The 23268-nt window shown below is 37.9% G+C and overlaps 1 protein-coding gene and 1 long non-coding RNA gene across 11 annotated transcripts in view; one reads left to right on the top strand and one right to left on the bottom strand.

Annotated features, from left to right (window-relative positions):
* LOC131503636 (uncharacterized) overlaps positions 1 to 5352 on the top strand; it is a 56967-nt gene extending 51615 nt beyond the window's left edge. For both annotated transcript variants that reach the window (XR_009257501.1, XR_009257503.1), the window contains exon 7: positions 5229 to 5352. This is a non-coding gene — a long non-coding RNA (uncharacterized LOC131503636). The remainder of the gene's footprint in view (positions 1 to 5228) is intronic.
* Positions 1 to 21172, bottom strand: part of KCNH7 (potassium voltage-gated channel subfamily H member 7) — a 492691-nt gene extending 471519 nt beyond the window's left edge. For all 9 annotated transcript variants that reach the window (XM_058715116.1, XM_058715124.1, XM_058715117.1 and 6 more), the window contains exons 1-2: positions 20826 to 21172; positions 18923 to 19153 (exon numbers count right to left, since the gene is read on the bottom strand). In XM_058715116.1, coding sequence (XP_058571099.1) covers positions 18923 to 19153; positions 20826 to 20901 — 307 coding nt within the window. In that variant the 5' untranslated portion in view covers positions 20902 to 21172. The remainder of the gene's footprint in view (positions 1 to 18922; positions 19154 to 20825) is intronic.
* Between the last annotated feature and the right edge of the window lie 2096 nt (positions 21173 to 23268).

The raw sequence follows: 23268 nt of genomic DNA, 5'->3' as shown, positions 1-23268 counted from the left end.
ATAATTTTGGTTAAGATTATACATTGATTTGGGAAGACTAGACACCTTTACAATATTGAGACCTCCAATTCATGAACATGTAGTATCTCCTTCATTATTTGCTCCTTAAGTTCTCTTAATAATAGTTATAATTATTTTAGTGTAGATGCTTTGCATGTTTTTGTTACATTTATTATATTGGTGCTGATTTTAAGAGTATTTTTAAGTTTCACTTTCTAATTGTTGAGCCAAACCATGTAAAAAAAAAATGGCAAGACAAGTGATGAAAGTAACATCACCAATAATGGGACAAACTGACATTAGGTGCCTCTGGTGATATTCTGAACAGGACACACCATCAGTTATATTTTATACATGACAAAAAGCCACAATCTGAATTAAGTTATGATGATTTGCCAAACAAATTCAAACTGAACATTCTATAAAACAGCAAGCCCTTATCCTTAAAGAATGTCAATGACAGAAAAGACAAGAAAAGCTGAGGAAGTCACTCACTCATCCATTTAAAGGGGACTAAAGAGACATGACAACAAACTGCAGTGTATGATATTGGTTTAAATCCTGAATTGTTAAAAACAAATTAGCTAAAAAGCAATACAGGGACAATTGTCAAAATTTGAAGGATATACTAAATGACAGTATTGTATCAATGTAAAATTTCCTGATGATTTGATAATTAAGCTGTAGTTACATAAAGGAATTTTCTCATTATTAGTAGAAAAAAATATTGAAATATTTAAGGATGAAAGGTTCATGATCTGTGCAAGTAATTTTCTTTTCTTTTTTTAAGTTTATTTTTTTATTTTGAAAGAGAGCACGAGTCGAGAGGGGCAGAGAGAGATAGGAACAGAGAGAATCCAAAGCAGGATCCACATTGACAGCACAGAGCCCAATGTGGGGCTCAAACTCACAAACCATGAGATCATGACCTGAGCTGAAACCAAGAATCAGACATTTAACTGACTGAGCCACCCAGGTGACTCTGTGCAAGCAATTTTCAAGTGGCTCAGCAAAATAAGTAAACAGACATAAAAGAGCAATGTGTATATGTCATACAGAAAATGTAGAGAGAGATAAAAAAAAAAACAGCTGAATCTGTGTATTACAGTAATATGAGAGTTCACTGTAATATTTTTGCAACTCTTGTGTAGGGCTGATTATTTTTGAAAACAAAAATTTTAATTAAAGTGATCATATGGGGCGCCTGGGTGGCGCAGTCGGTTAAGCGTCCGACTTCAGCCAGGTCACGATCTCGCGGTCCGTGAGTTCGAGCCCCGCGTCAGGCTCTGGGCTGATGGCTCGGAGCCTGGAGCCTGTTTCCGATTCTGTGTCTCCCTCTCTCTCTGCCCCTCCCCCGTTCATGCTCTGTCTCTCTCTGTCCCAAAAATAAATAAAAAACGTTGAAAAAAATTTTTATAAAAAAAAAATAAAGTGATCATAGCAGAATCAGACATATGGACCTTTACCTATAATTTTATTTATTTTTTTTTTATTTTTTTCATGTTTATTTATTTTTGAGAGAGAGAAAGAGTGTGAGGCGGGGAGGGGCAGACACAGAACCCAAAGCAGCTCCAGGCCCTAAGCTGCCTGCACAGAGCCCTACGCAGGGCTTGAGCCCACAAGCCATGAGATCATAACCTGAGCCGAAATCGGATGCTTAACCAACAGAGCCACCCAGGCACCCCTCAAAATTTTAAAAGGATAATGTTGATCTGGGTACCATTTGAAAGAGAGTAACACATCTTGCTTTCCAGTTGCCAAAGCTTTTGCCATGTTCAGCTCATTACACTTTGTTTGGACGCAGGACACTCTTTCCTTGGAACAAAGAGCTGAGAAAGAATGCAGGCTAAGGAACAAGAAGAAATTGCTCCTAAACCAAAACTAGATGCTGCTTTTTCCTGTGACAACCTTTTCATTAAGGCTAAATTGAAAGTAATGCTGATTTGAGAGCCTGTGTGTATTTTTTCCATCATAGTTCATTAAGAGGGGGAGACATTTCAGCCAAAAATATGATCACCCACCAAAATGCAACTTCCATTACCACATATAAATTCTTCAATTTATTTATTTAGGTGTTTCTTTATTCCATGAACTTTTATTTAGGAAATATAAAGCGAATGAGATTCCACAGATGGACAGGAACACAGAGCAGTGTGGAGGGTGTAATTCCCCATATCCCCATTTATTTTGCCCACACTCTTCTGGTAATGTTTCATCACGGGCAATGACCTCAACAACCAACAGCATTTTTTTAAAAAGGCTGTTAGTAGAATCTGGGAGGAAAGAAGGGCTTTTTATCATTATTGTTATTTATAGCTATTTTTTGTGGTTGTCTTCCCTTTTTGGATTGTAGCACTGCAAAAGCTAAATTTGTTTACAAACCCAATATTCCCATTCAAAGATGATTTCTTTCATGTTTGTGTATCTGGAAAAATACAAACAATATGAGAATCCCAGTAGTATTACTTTCGCTTAATTTTCCTCTGTGTAACAATGTCTTACGCCTTAATTTTGATTTTTTGATAATTACATCTTTCTCTTTAAATTTGGAAATACCAATTTCCACTTAAACTCATGAGAACCAATAAGTGTAGTGTGTACTGCCAAGTCTGAATGATTTAATTATTTTTAAATTGTTTTTATTAGAATGTTAATAACTTTCTGCTTTAATGCTATCTGTCCCAACTTCTCTGGAGTTGTTCCTCCCACTTAATAGATATCCTTTAGACAACAAATCGTAGACACAAAGGAAAGCTAATTTTATCACAGGATTACAAATAGACCAACACAAATGACTAAGGCCTGACAGAGAAGCTGGAAAAAAGATGGTTGGTCACACACCCTGTGCACACCCATGCTGTAACAGATTCCAAGATAAAGATCCTTTTTAGGACTTCTGAGAGTCAGAGGTATTTTATAAAGGACTGTTGGCATTCAACAAGGAGCTCAGTCTCTTCGCTTTTAGTCCATTCTGCTCTCATGACTCACTGTGGTTCATAAAGTGGCTGATGTTAAGTCCTTTACTAAGAACCTTCAACATGGTATTTATAGAAAGATTCATTTGTAGTCTTACTTCAAAGAGGTCAGCAGGTGCAATATACGCTTTGGAGGAATTCTGACTCATTTCTCCAGATTGCAAGATACTGTCTTTGTCTACACGGTAAGCATTTTAGGCATCACAAGAATGAGTAGCTACACTTTTAAACTCACTACTTTCAAAAACCTACAAAACGTTCATGAAAAGTCTGTACTATAGAATGGTATACATTTTGAAAACCTGATACACAGTGCCAGATATAGGTTGTATTTAGAGTGTTTATATGTCCAGTTTGTCTGGACAGTTCTGGATTTTTCCTATTTTCTTGGTATAATTATCAATAACCTCCCCTTTTACTTTAAAAAGAATCCTACTTTGGATGATAGATTATATGGTCACCTTAGCTATATTTAGGTATTTATATCCATGTATTTTCTTCCAATCAATTGGTTTCTATTAATTTCACATCTTGGTTCTAAATAAGATTATTTCTAACTTCCCACGAAATCCTAGGGGGGAGGAAGGGTGAACTGAACTTACACCTCATTGTGACTTGAACTTTTGCTCTCAAAACACACAGGTTTCTGGAATGCCATTACTAGAATTGGTTGCAATGTAGCTGAAAGACAGATGTGCACAGAGCCCAAGCTGTCCAGACTGCTGACATTTTCAGGGCAACCACACCTAAAATGAGTTTCAGCATTTCAAAATAGGTCTAAGAATAAATTATAGGTCTAAGAATAAATTATACAGGATTTGACTGAGGCCATATTCTCCAAGATAAAAATCTCTGGGATTTCACATGTAAAATGTTTACGAAACACTGCTGATTTCCTCCTTTACCTACTGACATCAAAATTTGGTTCACATTTTTTATTCAGTCACACATGCAGCTCTAAATTTCTTTTTGCACACAACATTCAGTGAGCATATCGACTTAATATGCATTTTTAACCCAATTCTTTTTCACACATTTTTTTCCTGTTCATATTATTTTATTTGTTAACACTTACATTACACTTACTAGGTACTGGGAGCTGTTTTAAGTGCTTTTACATATAGAAAACACTTAGTCCTTGCAAAACCTAGAAGATAGGTTCTAGTATTACCATAGTCCCCATTCACTGATGATGCATCTGAGGACATGGTAGTTAGGTAACTTGCAGATCACACAATAAATATGTTCAATATTTAGACCCAGGCACCCTGACTCTAGAGTCCATGACCTTAGCTACCATGCTATGCTCCCTCTGTATCATCCTTTTCCAATAAGCAAGAGATGACTTCCACTTTATTGAAGCAGTAACTGACAGATCAAATGGTTAAGAGAGTTTGCCTCATGTTTATATTAATTCATATATTTAAAGAGATTATTTATTGAGTAGCTACTTTTTGCAAGGCACTGAATTAGGCGGTGGGGAAAGAGGTGAATTCGTTTCTAAAACACCAGCGGCAGGCATCTAACTGCATTTAAGAAAAGAAAATCCGAAGCTTCCAGATTTAAAACATTTGCATGCCTGAAATCAAGAAACGATTGACACTTTTCTGTCAAGAAGGGACGTGAGTCTACAGATGTGTACACTGTGTGTGTCAGGGCCAACACACGGACAGGAGGCATGCTCAGTGGTGTTCTGGAGTTGAGTCCATAGGCTCTGAAGGAAGACAACGTGTACTTCAAGTGCGGCTATGTTATATGCTACTTGAGTCGTTTGGGGAAGTTTATTGGCTTCATCTTTCCAATCTGTAAAATGGGAACACCTACTTCATAGGAAGTTATGAGGATTAGAAAAAAAAAATGAGATTTTAGAAGAGTACTAGCACATTGTATGTGCTCAATAAATGATGGCTAATATTATTTAAAATGCTCAAACCACACTTTATTATTTAATCCAGATCAATTATAAAATAAGATATAAGTTGCCACAGATAATTCAACAAGCCCAGTCTTAACTCACTTGCAAGATACCACTATGCACGGATGTAAATAGACTAAAATCAACAAAAAGAACACCAACCCAGGATCTTATTTTCTCTTAAGTTATGCTTAAATTAGTTGTAGTGATGGGGAAGGGGTGATTTATTGGGGTGATTTATTTCAATTCTGGAACAGAGGGACTAGTAGCAAGGAGGTCCTGCCTGATTATATTATAATGTCGTTACTTAAAACATTTTTTATTTCTCTTTTTTTTAGTCTATGTTTCTTGGATTCTTTAACATAAGTTAGCACATATGACTTCTGCTGGAATGAAAATGACATGCCTGGAATTTCTTTTGTTTGGCTCTTCCAGGTAAACCAGCATGCAGCTAAAGTAGTTAAGAGGTAAAAGCTTCATCTTCATTCTTTATATTTTAATTTTTAAATTCTATAACCTCAGATATTCTAACCAAAATCTCTAAGCCCTCTCTTCTGGAAAAGAAATGTTTTTAAATGTTACTAGCAATTTATCAAATGCCATATGAGAAATATTTATGAAAATATGCTTGCCTATTCTTTTACACTTGAGATTAGTTTTCTGAGGCTGAGCTGTAGCTCAACCAAATATTTATCTTTATTTTCTATGATTGAAGACAAATCAAGAATGACATTATGAAACTTACAGTAAAGATTTAGAAAACATAATCAGTATCCATTACATTTTCAAAAAAAATTAGATTAATAACAAAAAGTACTAACAGAACTTTTTATATGAAGTATTCTCTGGAAGGAAATTCATTGCTGAAGTTATTGGCATCCTCGAAGGAGAGAATAATTAAAACAAAATGTTGTGCAAGTCACACTATACTCACATTGCTGTGAATACATTTAAAATAATGAATGTTGGTGGGTATGAAATTTCAGCAGGGCTCACTACTGCTTCTGCTCACTCTAGAAACATGAACTGCAAAGAAACAAGTCCTGCCATTTTAGAGTGAGAACTGAATAGAAGCCAGCTAACAGGACAGTTGAGGCTGTGCATCATTAGTGGCATTTTTGTGTAGTCCTTCATTCAGGGAGCAAATTCAGAGAGGAGCAATCTGGGAATCCATAAATCCTACTGAGCCTTGGTTAAGTGACATTCATTATAAAGAACACCTGGAGGGAAGACCCGAGAATTGAGTCACAGCTAGAAAGATCAGATTACCTGAGCTCTGCATGTCTCGGTTAAGTAAGGCTGCCTAGGAAGAGAATGATCTTTCTCTGCAGTCATTTCGGTAGTGTTATATTGGAGAAAGTTACAGGTTTGTCTAATACTATGTGGAGTTTCTTTCGCTTGCATATTTCCCACATATTATTGTGTATTTTGAACATTTGATGTCATTTATAGTTTACAAGTACATTTTGTATCTGTTACATGGTATTTCAGCTGAATGTTTATTATGAGTTTTACTACCTTTCATGTCTATCACTTCGAATCTAAGCAAAACTATAAATATTTAAATATGTATTTAAATATGTATATATATGTGTGTGTATATACATACATATATATATATATATATATATATGTATGTATATATTCAGATGCAAACTACCAAATAAAAACTCTTTCCACTAAACAAGATTTTAATTATAGTTTAGAGAGATAATACAAAATACTGAAAATAACTTCAAATCCAACTTATTCCAAAAAGAAAGGAGAAAATGCTCACAGAATCCTGCTAAGTAGCCAATAATTACTACTAGTTTCTGAATCTGAGGCTTGGAAAACTGTCAGCAAGTTACTGAAATGAAAATGTGAATGTGAAGAGCAGTTTTTGGAAAAGTGACCCTGGTGTGGGATAAGGCGTCCAGTATGCACAATCAGCTACTTGGGAGACTTCCATAGCTCCCTAGGTTTGGCAATACTGAGCACTAGTTTCTTTAAATAAGAAAATAAATGGCCTCAATGGTTTCTACATGTGTTTTTCAATAAGGATTGCAGGTTAAAGTCAGTGATGGAACAGTAAGATTCTATTTTTATTGGGTCAAAATTTTTTGAAAGAACTCCCAGCTTTACATGGTAAGTGTGCACAAGAGGTACAAAAGGTTTTTTGTTTTTTTTTTTAATGTTTATTTTTGAAAGAGAGAGGGAAGGAGAGAATGAGCAGGGGAGGGGCAGAGAGAGAAGGAGACAGAATCCAAAGCAGGCTCCAGGCTCCGAGTTATCAGCACAAATCCCGACACGGGGCTCAAACTCACAAACCACGAGATTATGACCTGAGCTGAAGTCCGACGCTCAACCAACTGAGCCATCCAGGTGCCCCAAGGTACCAAAGATTTTTAAGATACACATGTTGTTTTACGCAACAAGTATACCTCTAGGAATGAACATTAAGGAAAAAAAATAGCACAAGTGTGCAGGAGAGACAGACTCTTTGTATGTGTTTACAATTGTGAAAAGTTGATAATAAAGTTTTAAAAAGTTGATAAAAAAACAATTATTGTTGGCAGTATTTTATTCCCTTTAGTGTAATACTGTGTGAATATTAAAATAATTTATGTACCGTCCATGTGTTAAATGTTATATATTCATTAATTTCTCAGTGAGGAAAACAGGCTACAGCTTGGTATACACAGTGCTATCCTGTGTGTGTGCATGTGTGTGTGTGCACGCGTGCACGTGTGCGCTCACGTGCACATATGTGTGTGTAGAAAATACACTTATTCTTTAGGTTCAAGATTATTAGGTGTTTTTTTTTTTTCTACTTGTTCTCTGTATTTTCTAATTTTTTGACAAGGGAGTTAAATCACTGTAAGAGAGAGTGGAGATATGAAGTCCTTGTTGAGGTGGTGAAATCCTGTATCAGGATGTGACTGATGAAGTGTCTGCTGATACCAAACAGGCCTTGCGATCTCAACTTAGACTCTGGGTTTGGGGAAAAGAATGAAATGTGTTGGGAAGCCAATGTAAGCCTGAGGCTGTTCTTGGTATTTACAGAAAGACTACAGAAAAAGACATCAGAATAATGGCAAGGATTTGTAAGTATTTTATTATAAGTATTCAACTAAGGAAATTCAGGGAGGGCTGGGATTGCTTCAAATGTGCATATATTATTGTAAGAACATGTAGACATATTCTTTCCTTCATTGATGTGAAGATGCCCCATCAGAATCTGCTCCGTAGGCATTAAACATCGATCTAGACTGTCCTGACCCTTTACCCCTCTCCTTCTAGACCAACTGAAGAAGGGTGATTAGTTATGTCTTTTCAGGAAGAGAAACAGGTCAAGTATTAGAATAAATTGCTTCATGATGCAGAAACCATATGGCAGCCAAGTTACTAAGTTAATTATTAAACAATGCGGGTTTTCAATTTTTACAATTCTCATACCAAGCAAAATGACTGGCACAGAATGTTGAATGAAGGAGACTTCTGTAAAACGTGCCACCTAGCATTTTCATTGGCAAACAGTGTATCCCCGGGTTCTTTCAAATTTATTTTTTTCTCTCCCTCCATTGCCTCTTTTTTACATAAGAGCCTTAACAAATCTCTTCAAGTTCAACACTGAGTGAAAGAGACAGACATAGAAACAAATTATTACAAGATAATTTCATAAGTGTTCTAACAGAGATAAGAAAAAAGTGTTAGAATATGTGGACAAGGTTGCCTGAGGGATTTAGAGAAAACCATGCACAGGAGAGGGTGGTGGCCTCTGGGCGGAAGGAGCTCAGAAGCACAAGATAATTGGGTGTGTAGCAGAAACTGAGACTGACATTTGGAACCAGGATGAAGAAAACTGGAGGTATTTTAAATAAGCCAGAGACTCCCCACCCCAGAAAGTTTATGATTGCCCTTTTATTTTCTATTAAAAATTTTTTTAATGTTTATTTATTGTTGTGAGAGAGTCAGAGACAGAGACTTGGCACAAGTGGGAGGTGGGGAAGGCAGAGAGAGAGGGAGACACATAACCCGAAGCAGGCTCCAGGCTCTGAGCTGTGAGCACAGAGCTGGACGCAGGGTTAGAACCCAGGAAGCACGAGATCATGACCTGAGCTGAAGTTGGAGGCTTAACTGACTGAGTCACCCAGGCGCCCCTAGGATTTCCCTTTTAAATACCAGTGGTGGATCTTGTCAAATCGCATAATTTTCCCAGGAAACAAAACTCTTTTGTGGGAAGAAGAGGGTGAGAGCACAACGGAGCTCCTGCAATTGAATCACGATACCGTAAGAATTTTCTTCCACACTTAGATAAGGACTAGACAAATAGTAGCTGAGGAACTAAATGTCCTGATTAACTAAAATGTCCCCCAAATCTACCTTGACTATATAATTTACAGTTTCAAACAGGGACATTTTGAAAAGGAAAAAAGGATGTCATTAATAATTATGCAAAGATTTTGGCATACGCTGGCTATCCTCATTCTACTGAAATTGAGCATCCTACCACATAGAGATCCATTCTGAATGACATAGTTCTGTTTAAAATACAAAATACCTAGGATAAAGCTTGCTTCATTCACCTTCTGGTTCAAATTAATTGAAGCAGATTCACACCTCAGGTAATCGATAAAAGACTATAATTAAGAACTACAATTAGGACATCTAATTACAAAATCGGGTGAGGTTTGAACAGTGTATCATTTGGAGGCAATAAAGTTTGCAAGCAAAGACAAATTTAGATTTTAAACTCATCTCCACTTTCCTCTGTGATCATCAGTACTTTACTTAACTTCTCTGAATGTCAACTTAACCTGTAAAAAGTGATAATATCTACTCCCAAAGCTATCATGAAAATCAGAAAATGTAATGTATATAAAGAGCCAGTCACAAGATTGGAACTCAATTAACATTAGTCCTTTGGGAGAAGAGTAATAACGTGGAGGGCTATAGTCTATAAACTGCAACCACAAAACTTAAAACCGGGAGAGCATATCCATGTGTATACAGGACCTAAATGAATATACAGTTCAAGAGTATCTGATTAACACTATTAAAGAAAATGGATGGTGTAATAAGAATTTGGTAGTAAAACTGGAAGAAATTTTTCACTAATTTAGCTAAGAGAAGTAATGGGAACCTGATGAAAAATTATTCATACAACATATGATGTCACGTAGCTCTAACACTTATTTTATTGAATTGATGTAATCTTAGTATATTAAAAAACCCAAGGATTGTGATTTCAATATGTGATCTTTTCTAACACAGATGGATTTTTATTTTTTTCTTTTAAATTTTTTTAATGTTTATTTATTTTTGAGAGACAGAAACAGAGTGTGAGCGAAGGAGGGGCAGAGAGAGAAAGAGAGAAAGACACAGAATCCGAAGAAGCTCCAAGCTCTGAGCTGTCAGCACAGAGCCCGATGTGGGGCTCGAACTCACAAGCCATGAGAACATGACCTGAGCCGAAGTCAGACGCTTAGCTGCCTGAGCCACCCAGGTGCCCCTATTTTTTAAAATAAAAATACCTTAGTTTGTCCTCATTCTTTTTTAAGTTTATTTATTTATTTATTTGAGAGAGAGAGAGAGAGAGAGAGAGAGAGAGAGAGCATGAGCAGGGGAGGGGCACAGAGAATGGGAGAGAGAGAATAATCTCAAGCTGGCTTCACACTGTCAGCATGGAGCCCAATGCAGGGCTCGAGCTCACAAACCACTAGGTCATGACCTGAGCCAAAACCAAGAGTCGATGCTTAACCGACTGAGTCACTCATGCTGTTTGTCCTAGATCTTATTCTTTACTTGATCTTTGAGAAATTGATTATGAAACCACCACGAATTTTATACTTTTTGTCATCACTCTAATCATCCTGGGTCATTAGTACAGACTTCACTGAATATAATTAAGAAGGGTGTTTTGAACACAGAAGTCAAACGTCAGTATCAGAAGCAACAACCATTCTATGTTACCTCCAACCCAGGCAGTTATTACATGTTTCTCAAAACCAATTAATTATTTCAAACATGAAAGAATCCATGTCTTAGGAAAACAAAATCGGACAAACAGAAACACTCCCAAATGGAGCTGTCTGGGTGGCTCAGTCAGTTAAGTGTCTGGCTCTTGGTTTCGGCTCAGGTCATAATCTCACAGTTCATGAGTTCAAGCCCTTTGAAGGGTTCTCCACTGGCAGAGTGTAGCCTACTTGGGATTCTCTCTCTCTCTCTCTCTCTCTCTCTCTCTCTCTCTCTCTCTGTCCTTCCCCCACTCACACTCTCTTTCACTCTCTTTTTCTCTCAAAATAAATAAACATTAAAAAAAGGATTCATTATTTCAAAAAAGAAAAGAAAACACTCCCAATGATTGTCAAGAAATAAAAACGAAACAGAACAGAAAGAAAAAAACCCAAATAAAAGCAGCAACGGTGAGAGTCCACCTGCTGTCACAATGGCGTCTGACTGGCCACCTAGAGAAAAAAGCAGGTAAGCAAGAGCAGCAGTGTGGCTGTAGCAGCCTCACCAGACCCCGCATGGCACAGTCTAGTTTAGATGAGTTTGCAAACAGGAGCCAACTAAGGGCAAAATGCACCCGCAGCTCTCTCTCACTCCTCTCCAGTTCTCACCCACCAAGTACCAGCCGGGCTATCTTATCCATTTTTGAAATTAAAAAAAAAAAAAAAAGTGTGAGACAATTCTACAAAACAGTGGAAACCACGAAAAGGAGAGTTTGTTCACACGCAGACCTACTTTAACTGAGGAAAAGGCCCAGGGGGTCGTCTCAGCCACCATTTGAACTGCCCACAGAAAGACTACTTTGGTTTTCTTAATTAGATATTTCATATAATTTAAAGGACTAAAAGAAAAATATGGAATGTTCTGTCATAGCAATAGGAGCCTAGCACTTGGATTTCTCTTAACCCACCTGTGTGTGACAAGTGTCAATTTCACCTTAACTGTTCAGTAATAGGACAAATTTCCTCACGATGGTGATTAATGTTTTACTGCTGTCTGATTCGATTGTTCCTCAGTAGTTCAGCACTTTTGCTAAACGCAGATAGCACAGTAAAGAGAGAGAAAATGTTCATTTGACAATCATAATTAATAATAATGACTTTTATTATTGCTAATAAACTATCTTTATTATTTTAGATTTAACACCCTCATTACTAAGTGGCCCTGAGAGCAAGCTTCACTGTCAATTAAGAATTTTCAAGAAAACATCAAGAAATAAAACGTTATACTACATATAAAATGCCAAAACTGTGTAACTTGTGTGGTCAATACAGTATGTCAAACACAGCAATAAATTCAAGACAGAAAAGAACAGGAGAGAATTTTGGGTTTGGCTATTACGGAGAGATTGTTGGAGAGCCATTTCGATGCGGTGCTGAGTGACTGCCACTTGGGTAGTAACTGGTTACTAATTTTTGGTTAATAGCTTCTAACATTTTATCAAATATTTCTAGCTATCTGCATAGTTGTAGGTTATAAAGATGATTTATACCTTAGCTTATAAGCAAGGAAGTCTAGTTACTGATGAAATTCAGGTGAAAATTCTTCTTAACATTTTAGAAAGTAAGAAAAATCGAAGTGTCACATAGTCTCCATAGCTCACGTTTCTCATGCGTCCTGATCTCAATTTGTTTCTTGCTTCCCCAGCGTCATGGTACCATTTCTTATCCTCTCTTCATTCTTTGTGTGAATGCTAATTGAGCACGTACTTCATACCATGCACTCTTCCATATATTCCGGACATGGAAATTAGTGAGATTCAATATTTTCTCCTAATGAACTTTAAGCAACAGATGGTTAACTACAGTAATATATAATGACATACAGCACATTCCAGGTGCTACATTGGAGTTTAGAGCCAAGTGTTGTGAAGACACAGAGAAACGTTAAGTTGGTAGTCTGGAGCAGGCAATGGGATCATCAGAAAAGACTTCACAGAGAAGTCTTTTGATCGGTCTTTGGAAGGCGGATAATGGTTTCTTTAGAGTGAGAAGCTGAGGGAAAGGCAATATATTCATTGAGGTTTTGAACTGTTTACTACAGATGAAAGAAAACTTGTGAAGGGTGAGCAAAGCCTCAGTGACATAAAAGTGCATGGCTTATTCGAGAAATTCTGAGCAGTCAAATATTATTGAAACATAAGATTTGTAACAGAAATGGACTTGGCAAGATATTCACCTAATAAATATTTATTAAGTACATATTATGGGCAAGAGACCAAGCTAGAAATAACGCTATGTATTTTATTGTATAGAACACATCCAATTACCCTAACAAAGTGGATGTTATTCTCCAAGTAGGTATCAGGAAATAAATGAGGTGCAAGTAAGGTAAACTTGGTCAGACCTGTGAATCCAGCTGGTTCCTCTGAACATACCCTACTTAAAAACCCAAGTGAATTCAATTCTGAAAGGGACCAAGCATCCTATTAAAAAGTCTATAACTTTAGCCTGAGAGTCTTAATGAGTTAAGATAGGTGTTTTAAGTCAAGGTACATCATAAGGGCATTTAGCAGCAAATATGGCAAAGTGGTTAAGGGATCAGGCATCACCACTATAAGCTGTGTGTGATTTGGCAAATTAATGTCTCAGGGTCACAGTGTTTTTTTCTTATAAAATGGGGATGATGAGAGTACATATTTTATGAGATTGCTGTACTCATCATTTAATATATGAAATTTATTTAGAGTGATGCTTGGCTTCAATAAGTCATCAGCGTATGGGATTCTTGTTTCAGAAACAGCTCTCTGATGGCACTGTGAGGAAAGGATAGCAGAGGCAGGAAAACTTCAATCCTCAATATTCCAAAGAAGAACAAAGAGGGCTTCGACTATGGCATTTGGCAGTGATGGAAAAGTAAAGGTAACACTGGGAGATATTTCAGGTGTAAATATTGAAAAAAGTTTGTGACCAACTGGTTTGGGGAGAAGAGGAAGGAAAACCCAAAACAGAAAACAACCCTGAGGCCTCTAGTTTATATGGCCAGATGAATGCTGATGTCTTAACATTTCATAGTCCAACTGCTACTTCCCTGTGAATTAATTATCCTAGGACTCTCCTGGCTGCTGGGTGCCCGTAATTGATTTAGTGACTATTTATAGTGAAAAAATAAAAATAAAAACAATGTTGAAAGCCAATAGAGGCCAGAGAAGTCAGTTCCTCCCACTAAGGCTAGCCTGTCCCTATCACCCTGAACTGACCCTGTTCTCAAGTCCCTTGGGTGTGAAAATAACCGAGCAGTTATCTCTGAAGCTGGCGGACAACACAGCTTCTAATTTTTAGGACCAGAGCTGCATAGAGGTACAGTGCTGGTAGGTGGTAAAAAGGGGACTGATGAATGTAGCCCAACTACCATTTGGGGACATTTTGTTTTCACTTGGGACAACAGTGAAATCAAGTTTTCAAATGGGGAGGAGGAATGTTTCTCGAGAATTCTTAATTTCTTAATCAATACACTGATCATATTTAAGTTCTATACAATATCCAGGGTCCATGAGATGTCACAAACTTTAGGTATATGAAAGAAAATACACTTTAACGTTACTGTTGGGTGAAACATGAGAGTGTATAAACAGAAAGTTAAAATGAACACCAAAATAAATTCTAGGCAAGACACTCCCTGAAAATTTTTCTTATCACTTGAATTACACATACATAGAATATATTTCCATTCTTCTATAAAAGCTACTGTTTGTATCTCTACTACACAATTTGGGAATTATGAAAGCTGAATATTTTACATGTCATACAACACAGAAGACTGTGATAACATTTATTTTTGAGCTATTAAGGCTTTAACTGAACTACATTGTTTCTTTAATAAGTTAGTATTGCATATAAATGACAAAAGGAGACAGGAAATACACAAAAACAAGTTTATTTTACAGTGGGGGGATAGAGGAAGAGTGGTAATTAACCCTAAATTCTGTTCTCCATTTATATAAAAGCTTCTTCATTTCATGGTCTATACACTCTTTTTTCTTTCAAAACAACTTCACGAAAACATCTTGGGGTTTCGAACATAGAAGGGAATGTTAGTCACTCCATAATGCAAATATCCTGAAAGCAGAAATGGACTTGTGTCCTCTTTTGCATCTCCTCCTATTGTTCCTCTAGCGCCTAAAACACTACCTTCAAGAGAGGTGGTGGCACTCAGCACACATCTTCACCTTTCCTCCCAACAATGAAACACTTTCTATAAGGTCTTTGCAAATAACCCTCAGAGATGGTAGATTTAATGTTATCAAACCAAAACCTCTTTTGAGTCTAGGTGAATCAAACACTGCCTCTGGAACTTTGTCCCAACATGACTGGTGCCCTGTCTGGATCACGAAAAGACTTCCCTCAGCCTCTTCTCATCCTTTAGTTCTTTGACGGCAAGGCAAAGATAGGCACATTTCTGGCTTGTTAACGAAACTGTCATTGTACCATGTCTGAGAGCATAACGGCAAAAAGACAGGAATGCTCCAACCTCTAAAAATGAAGCATTGTATGCCCTGTTTTCTGACTGAGTTAAGACATGCATTTATTTATTTACTTTGGAGAAACAGACTTTGATTTTCCAAATGTTTAGACTTGCTGGATAATTTAAGGTAAAAATCACACGTCTGTGTATGCCTGAAGTGGACAAGCACGTCAACTGCTAGTTCTCTTTGTAGTGGAGAACTACAAAACCTACACACTCCAAACCTGATGAGCAATAAATTAAAAGAGGACCAACTTTTCTGTTTCCTTGCTGTTAACATCACCTCCAAACTATGATCTAGTTATTAACTGAAGCATTTGTTATTCCTCAATCTAAGTTTAAAAACTGTTTGTTTTTTTTTTTTTCCTAAGTAAGCTCTACTTCCTACGCGGGGCTTGAAATCAAGACCCCAAGCCAAGAGCCGCATGCTCTACTGACTGAGCCAGCCAGGCACCCCTAAAAAGTTGTTTTAAAAGTGAATGCATTACCCTATTAAAATACATGCCCATCCTTGTATAAGCCTCTGCGTAATTATAGTTTTGTATAATTAGAGCTTTATGTCAAAAGATTTACAGCTTTATCACCTCAAGCAATATTTCACAGCTGCCAAGAATGATTTATGCAATAATGACTTAAACTGTAAAATAGAATCCTCAAAGGAAGGGCTGTCAAATATGCCTACTGCAAATAACTAGGTTTTTAAAAATTGATATTCTGGTAAACAGCAAGTTCAACGGTACCTGGTAAAATCACATAAAGTAGCATGGAAGGAAGTGTGGCTTCATGAGGGGGATCATGCAGCTGATCACACACTGCATGTATGTGAACTCATGGCATAGATCATGGGTTCAAACTTCGCAGAACACCTCTGGCCAGTTTGGAAAACAAGCGTTCAGAAGTAAAACCAAGCTTATGGTTTTGCTGCTCTAGTATGAGTGACTGGAAAAAGTGGAAACAGAATATCTCAACTTTTTGTTACCTTGCTCACTGTGCTTAGTACATTCCTATCCATATTCCTGTAAAGTGCTAAATAGAGAATAAGTAAAGGAAGCATTTACTGTATATACTTAAGAAACCAAGAAACTCCCCAAAGTAAATTAGCTCAATAATAAAGAAGTAAGGAAATTGAAAAACAAACCAATACAAAATGTTGGTGATTTTATCCCTTCCTGATTTTATAAATGTAGGGTGCCAGGCAGGTCTCTAAGGGCAAGGCTTCCAAAGCATTTGAACTTCACAAGCTCTGACTGAATTTGCAGTTGCCATGTGAATAAAACCAATGTACTTTGAAGATTCTATTCAAGGTATCTGAACTAGTCTCAAAAACACAGGTTGATTACATTGAGAGCAAATTGGGCTGTGTCTTCACAATCCAAAAATATAATAAAATTAATCTTTTTCTTTGGAAAAAGAAAAATAAAAAGCTTGGCCCATTATCTCACATATTTCATATCAATAAAAGTAAAATAGGCAGCATTTGGCATTAGCTCTAAAGATTACCAAGTCTTTGTAAACTGACTCAAATCTGAAAATGAAGCCAACAGAATCAAAATCATCACCACAAAGGTTAATATTTATATAGCTAAACAAGCTTCTAAGTAAAGATTCCTTTTTTTAAAATGAGAAGGTTTTAATTCATATAACCAAGTGCATCACTCAGATAGAAAGATTTGCATTAGTCAATGTACCAGGAGCATCTTCGCTGTAGAAACTTTTACATTCATGTTTGTGATTCCACCTTAAGTTGCCTTTATTGGGTATTCTGAGATAACTTGTTGTGCTCACATTATACAAGTTACACAAGATTTTGAAATATCACCATTCCGCGTGCCATATAATAAATAACAACTTTCATTTCAAAATACTTTCTGAAAAATATAGTGAGTATCTAAGTGATCCTGACAGTCCAGATTCATTTTATACTTAAATTCTTCAAGTTTAAAAAAGAATACTGAAATATCCCAGAAAACATAATGATCAAATGTGGACCAGCATGCCCTGCATAATCACAATATAGATTGTGTCAATATCATGATAAATATTCAGATGGGGAAAAATGTCAGACAATTAAATTACTCCAAAAGCCCAAATTGTTGGCATCAGATACACACACAAAAAAGATGGGTTGCATTTGGATAGTGAGAGCCTTAGTCCAAGAAATGCTTTCAAGACAACAGAGCAATTAGGCTATTTCTAGCATGCCAACACTACTGATTGAAAAGGGGGGGAGGGATGAGAAGTTTAAAAGCAATCTCTATGTTGGTTGATAATCATATAATTGTTTTCATTGCAGATTGATCCAAAGTTATACAAACCTGTTTTTCTAATCATAGTTTGTCACATATACTCACATAAGTTGATGTTAAGGAAAAACCAGTAATTAAGAACTACATTTTCTATCATAAAATATTTAATTGTAAGAAAATAAGAGGAAGGGTTAAACCTTTTCCCTGCTAGAATTTCTGCTGTGTATTTCATCAAATGATGAATCATTATATGATATAGGTTATAACATATCATTTTCTCATTTGTAAAACTTAAGAGTTACCTAAAAATCTGACTATATACCCTTCTGCCTCAATGATTTCTGCCAATGGAAAAAAAATGGTAATGCAATATCAACAAAACCAACCACAGCATGCATTTTAAGTGATTTACATTTAAGCACTAAATTGTCAAATATCACTGTGTATATTTGAGAATGTATATTCTTTTAAATGGGTATATATGAATATTCATACATGTGAGTTCATATGCTATATATGGTATGTTTAATGAATGCATGTCTATTAAATGGACATTTGGGGGGAACTATTATAGGTCTATTATATTATACTCCCATACCAAGCCTGAAAGAAGGAGGGGTGCCCTTGAAGTTGAGGTATGACCTTAAGTTTGAGATGCCAGTTTTGTTGCAGCTATAAAAATGATTACTGACAACACCACAGTATCATAGCTCCCTTTGCCCATTTCTTATTTTAGGACAAATCTTTAACAGCCTTTATTATTTGAATATACATAGGTTTACTGGACCAATTCTTCACGTTCTTACATATCACCTTAATGTTACATGAAAAGGAGCAAAAGAAACAAGGGGTGTTGACTATCAAATAAAGCTGAAGAGCCAAGAAACATTTATAACTGCAGTAGTTTTACTTGAAGATACATAGTTTTCTATAAGATGTTGCTTTGTGAAATATTTTCAGGTTCAAGCAAATAAAATTCTGTATGTGTCTCCTTGGAAACATGTATCAACGCAATCAGTAAATTATTGGCCTTTATATTATTCCCTAGAAAGGGGAGAGAGTAAGACTGATTTGTGGTACTTTGTCCTAGTGATAGTAAGTCATTGCACTTTTGAAGAGTACAGAGTACCCTTACTCAAAGAAGAAATTGTCCTTACTAGTCCACTAGTGAAAGCATCCAGATTTCCTGAATCCTAAAATACTAGAAGCAAAAGATATCTACAACTGAATATTTGGAGCTTCTCTGCATATGAACTTTCAATAATCAGTTGTCAAAATTTCATTTCACTGCAATCAAGTAAAAATAATTCTAAATAGATGAACTTTACCATTTTTGTGATAGTAGGTGACCTCCACTTTCCTCTCCTCTGACCCCAGCAATGCCTGGGCAATTTGGGCAATATCATGTCTCTTGGTCTCAGGCCCATGGAGAAAGTCACAGGTGCACGGCTTTTGCATGACATCTGGCCTGGAGAAACCAGTCATCTCGCAGAACCCATCGTTGCAGTAGATGATGGCACAGTTTTGCACTCTGGCATTTGCAATGATAAATTTTTTATCTGCAATAAGAAGATAGTGAGACATCTTTTAAAAAGCTTCCACAAGATTTCCATAAACACTGGAGCAAATTGTTGCATAACAGGAGATCTGAAAAGCAGGTGCTTCCCAAATTTCTAACTGCCCAGGGTTTTAAAAGAAAAAAAAAATCCTAAATGTGAAATTAACAGTCCTAAGTAGTTTTAACAAAAAGTATTAAGGAACTACTCTTCAAATTTCAAGAATGTAATTTCTCAAATAGTCTAGTTCTCAAGCCTTGTAACTCCCAGGGGTCCTAATGAACACTCAACAAGCAGCTGGCCCATTGATTATTTCCAGAATACCATTTAATTGTAAGATAAATATTTTCAAAGCCCAAACAATGAAACACCTTGTAACTGTCAGATTTCTCACCTCAGCTTTGGCCCTTAAGAGTACAACTTTCTCAAAGTAGTTATTATTTTTTGGATTTGGCTTTTTTTCTCTATCCCTCTAAGGCATGCTACACACTCATCATGTTAAAAACAAAACAAAACGTGAAACTATTAGCAATAAAACTATTTTGTGTTAATAGTTTAATAATTTGAAGATTCACCTTTCATAATATATATTGTCTAGGAGATAAAAGAAATTTACACATACACAGTAAATGTCACATTAGCACCTTTTCACTTTTACTTGGGGAGAACCTTGAAATTGTGTGCAGTAGCAGGGATTTCAATACAAAGGGCTCATTAAGTTTCGATCATAAATTGTATTTACTATTTCCAGGTAAGATGGGAACAGGATATACTAGTATATTTTGTACACAAGGTACTATATCCTCATGTCACTAAATGCAGTGCCAATACCTGCAAAATGTATAACATAATTGTGTGCTAATGTAGTTTTAAGGAAATGTGGAATATGAATTAACAAGCATAGGATTTCAAATTAATATGTTTATATAACAATAATTCATTCCTTACAGTTAGTCCACAGAAGAATGTTAAATGTATCTGCATTCAGTTGTGGGATTTACTTATTACATTTCAAGTTTCACATTTCATAACGGAAATTTAAGGAAATGATAAAGGGGCATAAATGTTGTTTTGAATAATCAACCATTTGCATTGGGGACCAGCACGGATCAGATATTGCTTTTCCCAAATTATCCTTCTTGGGATATATTTGCGTTGATTCAATGCAAAGTTTAGCTTCTATAAACTAAAAGCAAGCAAGCATCCCTGTCATACCACAGCTTAGCAATTTAACCCAGGTAAAATATAGTTTGCATAGCCGTTTACATCGCTGCTACCATTTACATTTTCTGGTTCCAGTGGTATGCTCTGCTCTACTCCTGACTTTCAAAAAGTCTACAATTAAACAGCCTCAAAATATAAACGCATGTTATACTAGTACGTTCCCTTTAAGATAGTAGAAGAGTAGGACATTAAGTAGCAAGGCAGATAATGGAGCAGTGGGAGAGGAGGATCAAATTGCCTCCTACAATGGAGACCATAATCTAAAATGTAAATCAGAATTAATATCTGGGGGAGAACACTCCCGCTGCCATTCGAACCTCCTGGCTCGGTTTCACAGCCTGTTAACTTGAAAGAGCCCGGAGTTGCCGGCTCCTCAGCCTGAACGCGGCGAACGCCAAGTGCACCGTCAAAGCAGAAAGCGAGGGAGAGATAAGAGAACAAATGAACTTACTTTGCCCTTCAAATTTCCGTATGATGGTCCCCAAAAATGTGTTTTGTGGTGCCACATGCCCCCTGCGAACAGGCATGTTGACCCCGGTCCTCCGAGGAGCGCTCCCCCCGAGCTCTGGAGTTCTCCCGGGATCTCTCCTCGGCTAGAGCCCAGGCCAGCGCGCGAGCCGCTCTTTGTGGCAGAGCATCCTCTTTTGAAACCAGAAATCTCTTCCCATTAGCACCACTTCTAGACACCCGCTTTCCCTAGCGGAGTCCAATCCATCCCCTTCACCTTCCGGAGGGGGCCTCGCACCGGACTGCCGCGGGTGAGAGGGTTTGGGGGTGGGGAGAGGGAAGGAGGCGGGGTGAGGGGGGTGGCGGGGGAGGGAGGGAGGGAGGGAGCGGTGGGGGTGGGGTGGGGTGGGAGGGGGGCGGGGAGTCACAAGGGCAATCGATCTGTTTCTCTTCTCCCAAACAGCGCCAATTTCCCAGTGCAAATGGGCTTAACCTGGCGGTTGCCCAGAGCTGTGAGGATGGCTGGGGGGGTGGGGGGGGGGGGGGAGGAGGGGGATGGAAGACTCGTGCGGCTTTTGCAGGAAGACGAGAAAGAAAAGGAGGCTGGGGGGTTGGGGGGAGTTGACGTTTCTATCCCCGCCCTCTCCCCTACACACACACACACACACACACACACACACACACACACACCCTTTATCCCGAGAGCTTGGGCGCCGCCACAGCTCGGATTACTCAAGCGTGCTTTAGCGGAAGCCAGCCAAGAAATCTCCAAAACTCAGCGACAAACAGCTACTCTGGGAAGGTGATCTCCACGGCCACCAGCCACAGGGCTCCATCCCTGAGCTCCTCACGCCGCAGTAGCTAAAACACCCTTAGCTGCAAAGAAAAGACAGGTGTAAAAACAGTCCCTCAGTGAGGACTATTTCTAAGCTCTGGTGGCGTTCAGGAGTTTGAAGACTGAGGATGAGCCACTTAAGGGTTCAGGTTTAGTTCGGATCCCCAGGACTCCGCGGAGGTGGGTGCTGAAGCCTTAGCTGAATTGGCACTCCTGTCCCTGCCCTGAGCTGAACCGAGTCTCCCAAAGACTAAAGGCTGCTGGTACCGCCGCTGAGCATGCCCGGTTTCACTGCTTGAACCCGTGAGGAGTTGCAACGTTGGGGGTTGATTGGGACTCTTGGTGCTAGAGGCTGGAAGAAAGATGGGAAGGCCAAAGACTAGCAACTGGTACAAAACAAGGGAAGTGTTTGAAATGAGCGAGGCTGTGCTCCAGGGGAAAGGAACAAAAGGTGGGTGGGGCAAAGAGTTACCAGCCTTGGTGTGATCTCCAATGCTACTCATCTCCTGAACACACTAGGCACACCATTCTACTCTCTTCCACTATTTCTAAGAAATTATCTCATTTAGGATGGGAAAGGGTTCAAGGAGCAGAATAGAGTCCTCTTCGTTCTTGCTCTCAGAGCCTGCCAAGGCGGGAATCTCCTGTTATATATACACATCTTTCTAAACAGACCTCCTGGAGACTTAGGAAATCAAATGTGACAAGTCATGCCAGGAGACGGTGTTTTCTAAGTTGTTTTTCTAGTTTTTCTCGTTTCTTTTCCCTTCATTTATGTTATCTCCTCCTTTAACCTAATGGTCAGCCTCTATCCACGCCCCTTTCTCTAAATGGAATTTGCCAAGCTACAACCTACAAAACTACCACAACACAGACAGACAAACCTCTTGTTTCCAGCTGGTGACAAAAGTCCTAAGTCCTCTATCGAAACATGTAGCTGTATAATAGTGTTGGGGGTTCTTGCAACTCATTAGCCTGATTTGCCTGTGCCTTGAATCAGTCAGGTTCAGATTTTCTCAGTTACAAACTAAAATCTAAAGTAAAAACAATGAGACTGGAACAGAGAAGGGCCAAGAGGGAGGTTTAGATTAGGAAAGTGAAAAAGTGGACTACAATAAATAATGAGGAAATAAACATATTGACTTTACCTTTATGTTGCAGAAAATACAAGCCAAGAAAAAAAGAAACCCTCCCAAATAACCCCCAAAAACCCAAGCAATTCTTCCCCTTTCATGTCAGAGTAATGAAAATGAATTAGAAATGCAAGACATTGCCTGGGAATGTTGAATTTTCAGGTTAATTAGCTTTACTTAAAAAAAGAAACAATCTATGACAACCCTTAGGCTCTTATGGTAGCTTGAGCTTTTCTGAATCTGTACAGTTCCCTCTCTCGGAACATAAAAAGACACGCTCCTCCAATGTACAGCTTTATTTTCTCCCCTTCTGCAGTATAAGTAGATCACTCTATCATTCTATTCCCTAGCTGCAGCTGGGCTCATGAAACATCGGAGTTCCTCTCCCAGGTGTTAAAAGTGTGGAGCTATCCGTGGTGCTGACTCTGACTCTGCCGTTAGTAACTGCTCTCCGCCTACATCCAGCCCCAGACAATAGA

Source organism: Neofelis nebulosa, chromosome 2 (assembly GCF_028018385.1).
Source record: "Neofelis nebulosa isolate mNeoNeb1 chromosome 2, mNeoNeb1.pri, whole genome shotgun sequence".
Lineage (NCBI taxonomy): Eukaryota > Metazoa > Chordata > Mammalia > Carnivora > Felidae > Neofelis > Neofelis nebulosa.
Note: the sequence above shows the minus strand (reverse complement) of the source record. Positions and strands in the feature narration are given on the sequence as shown.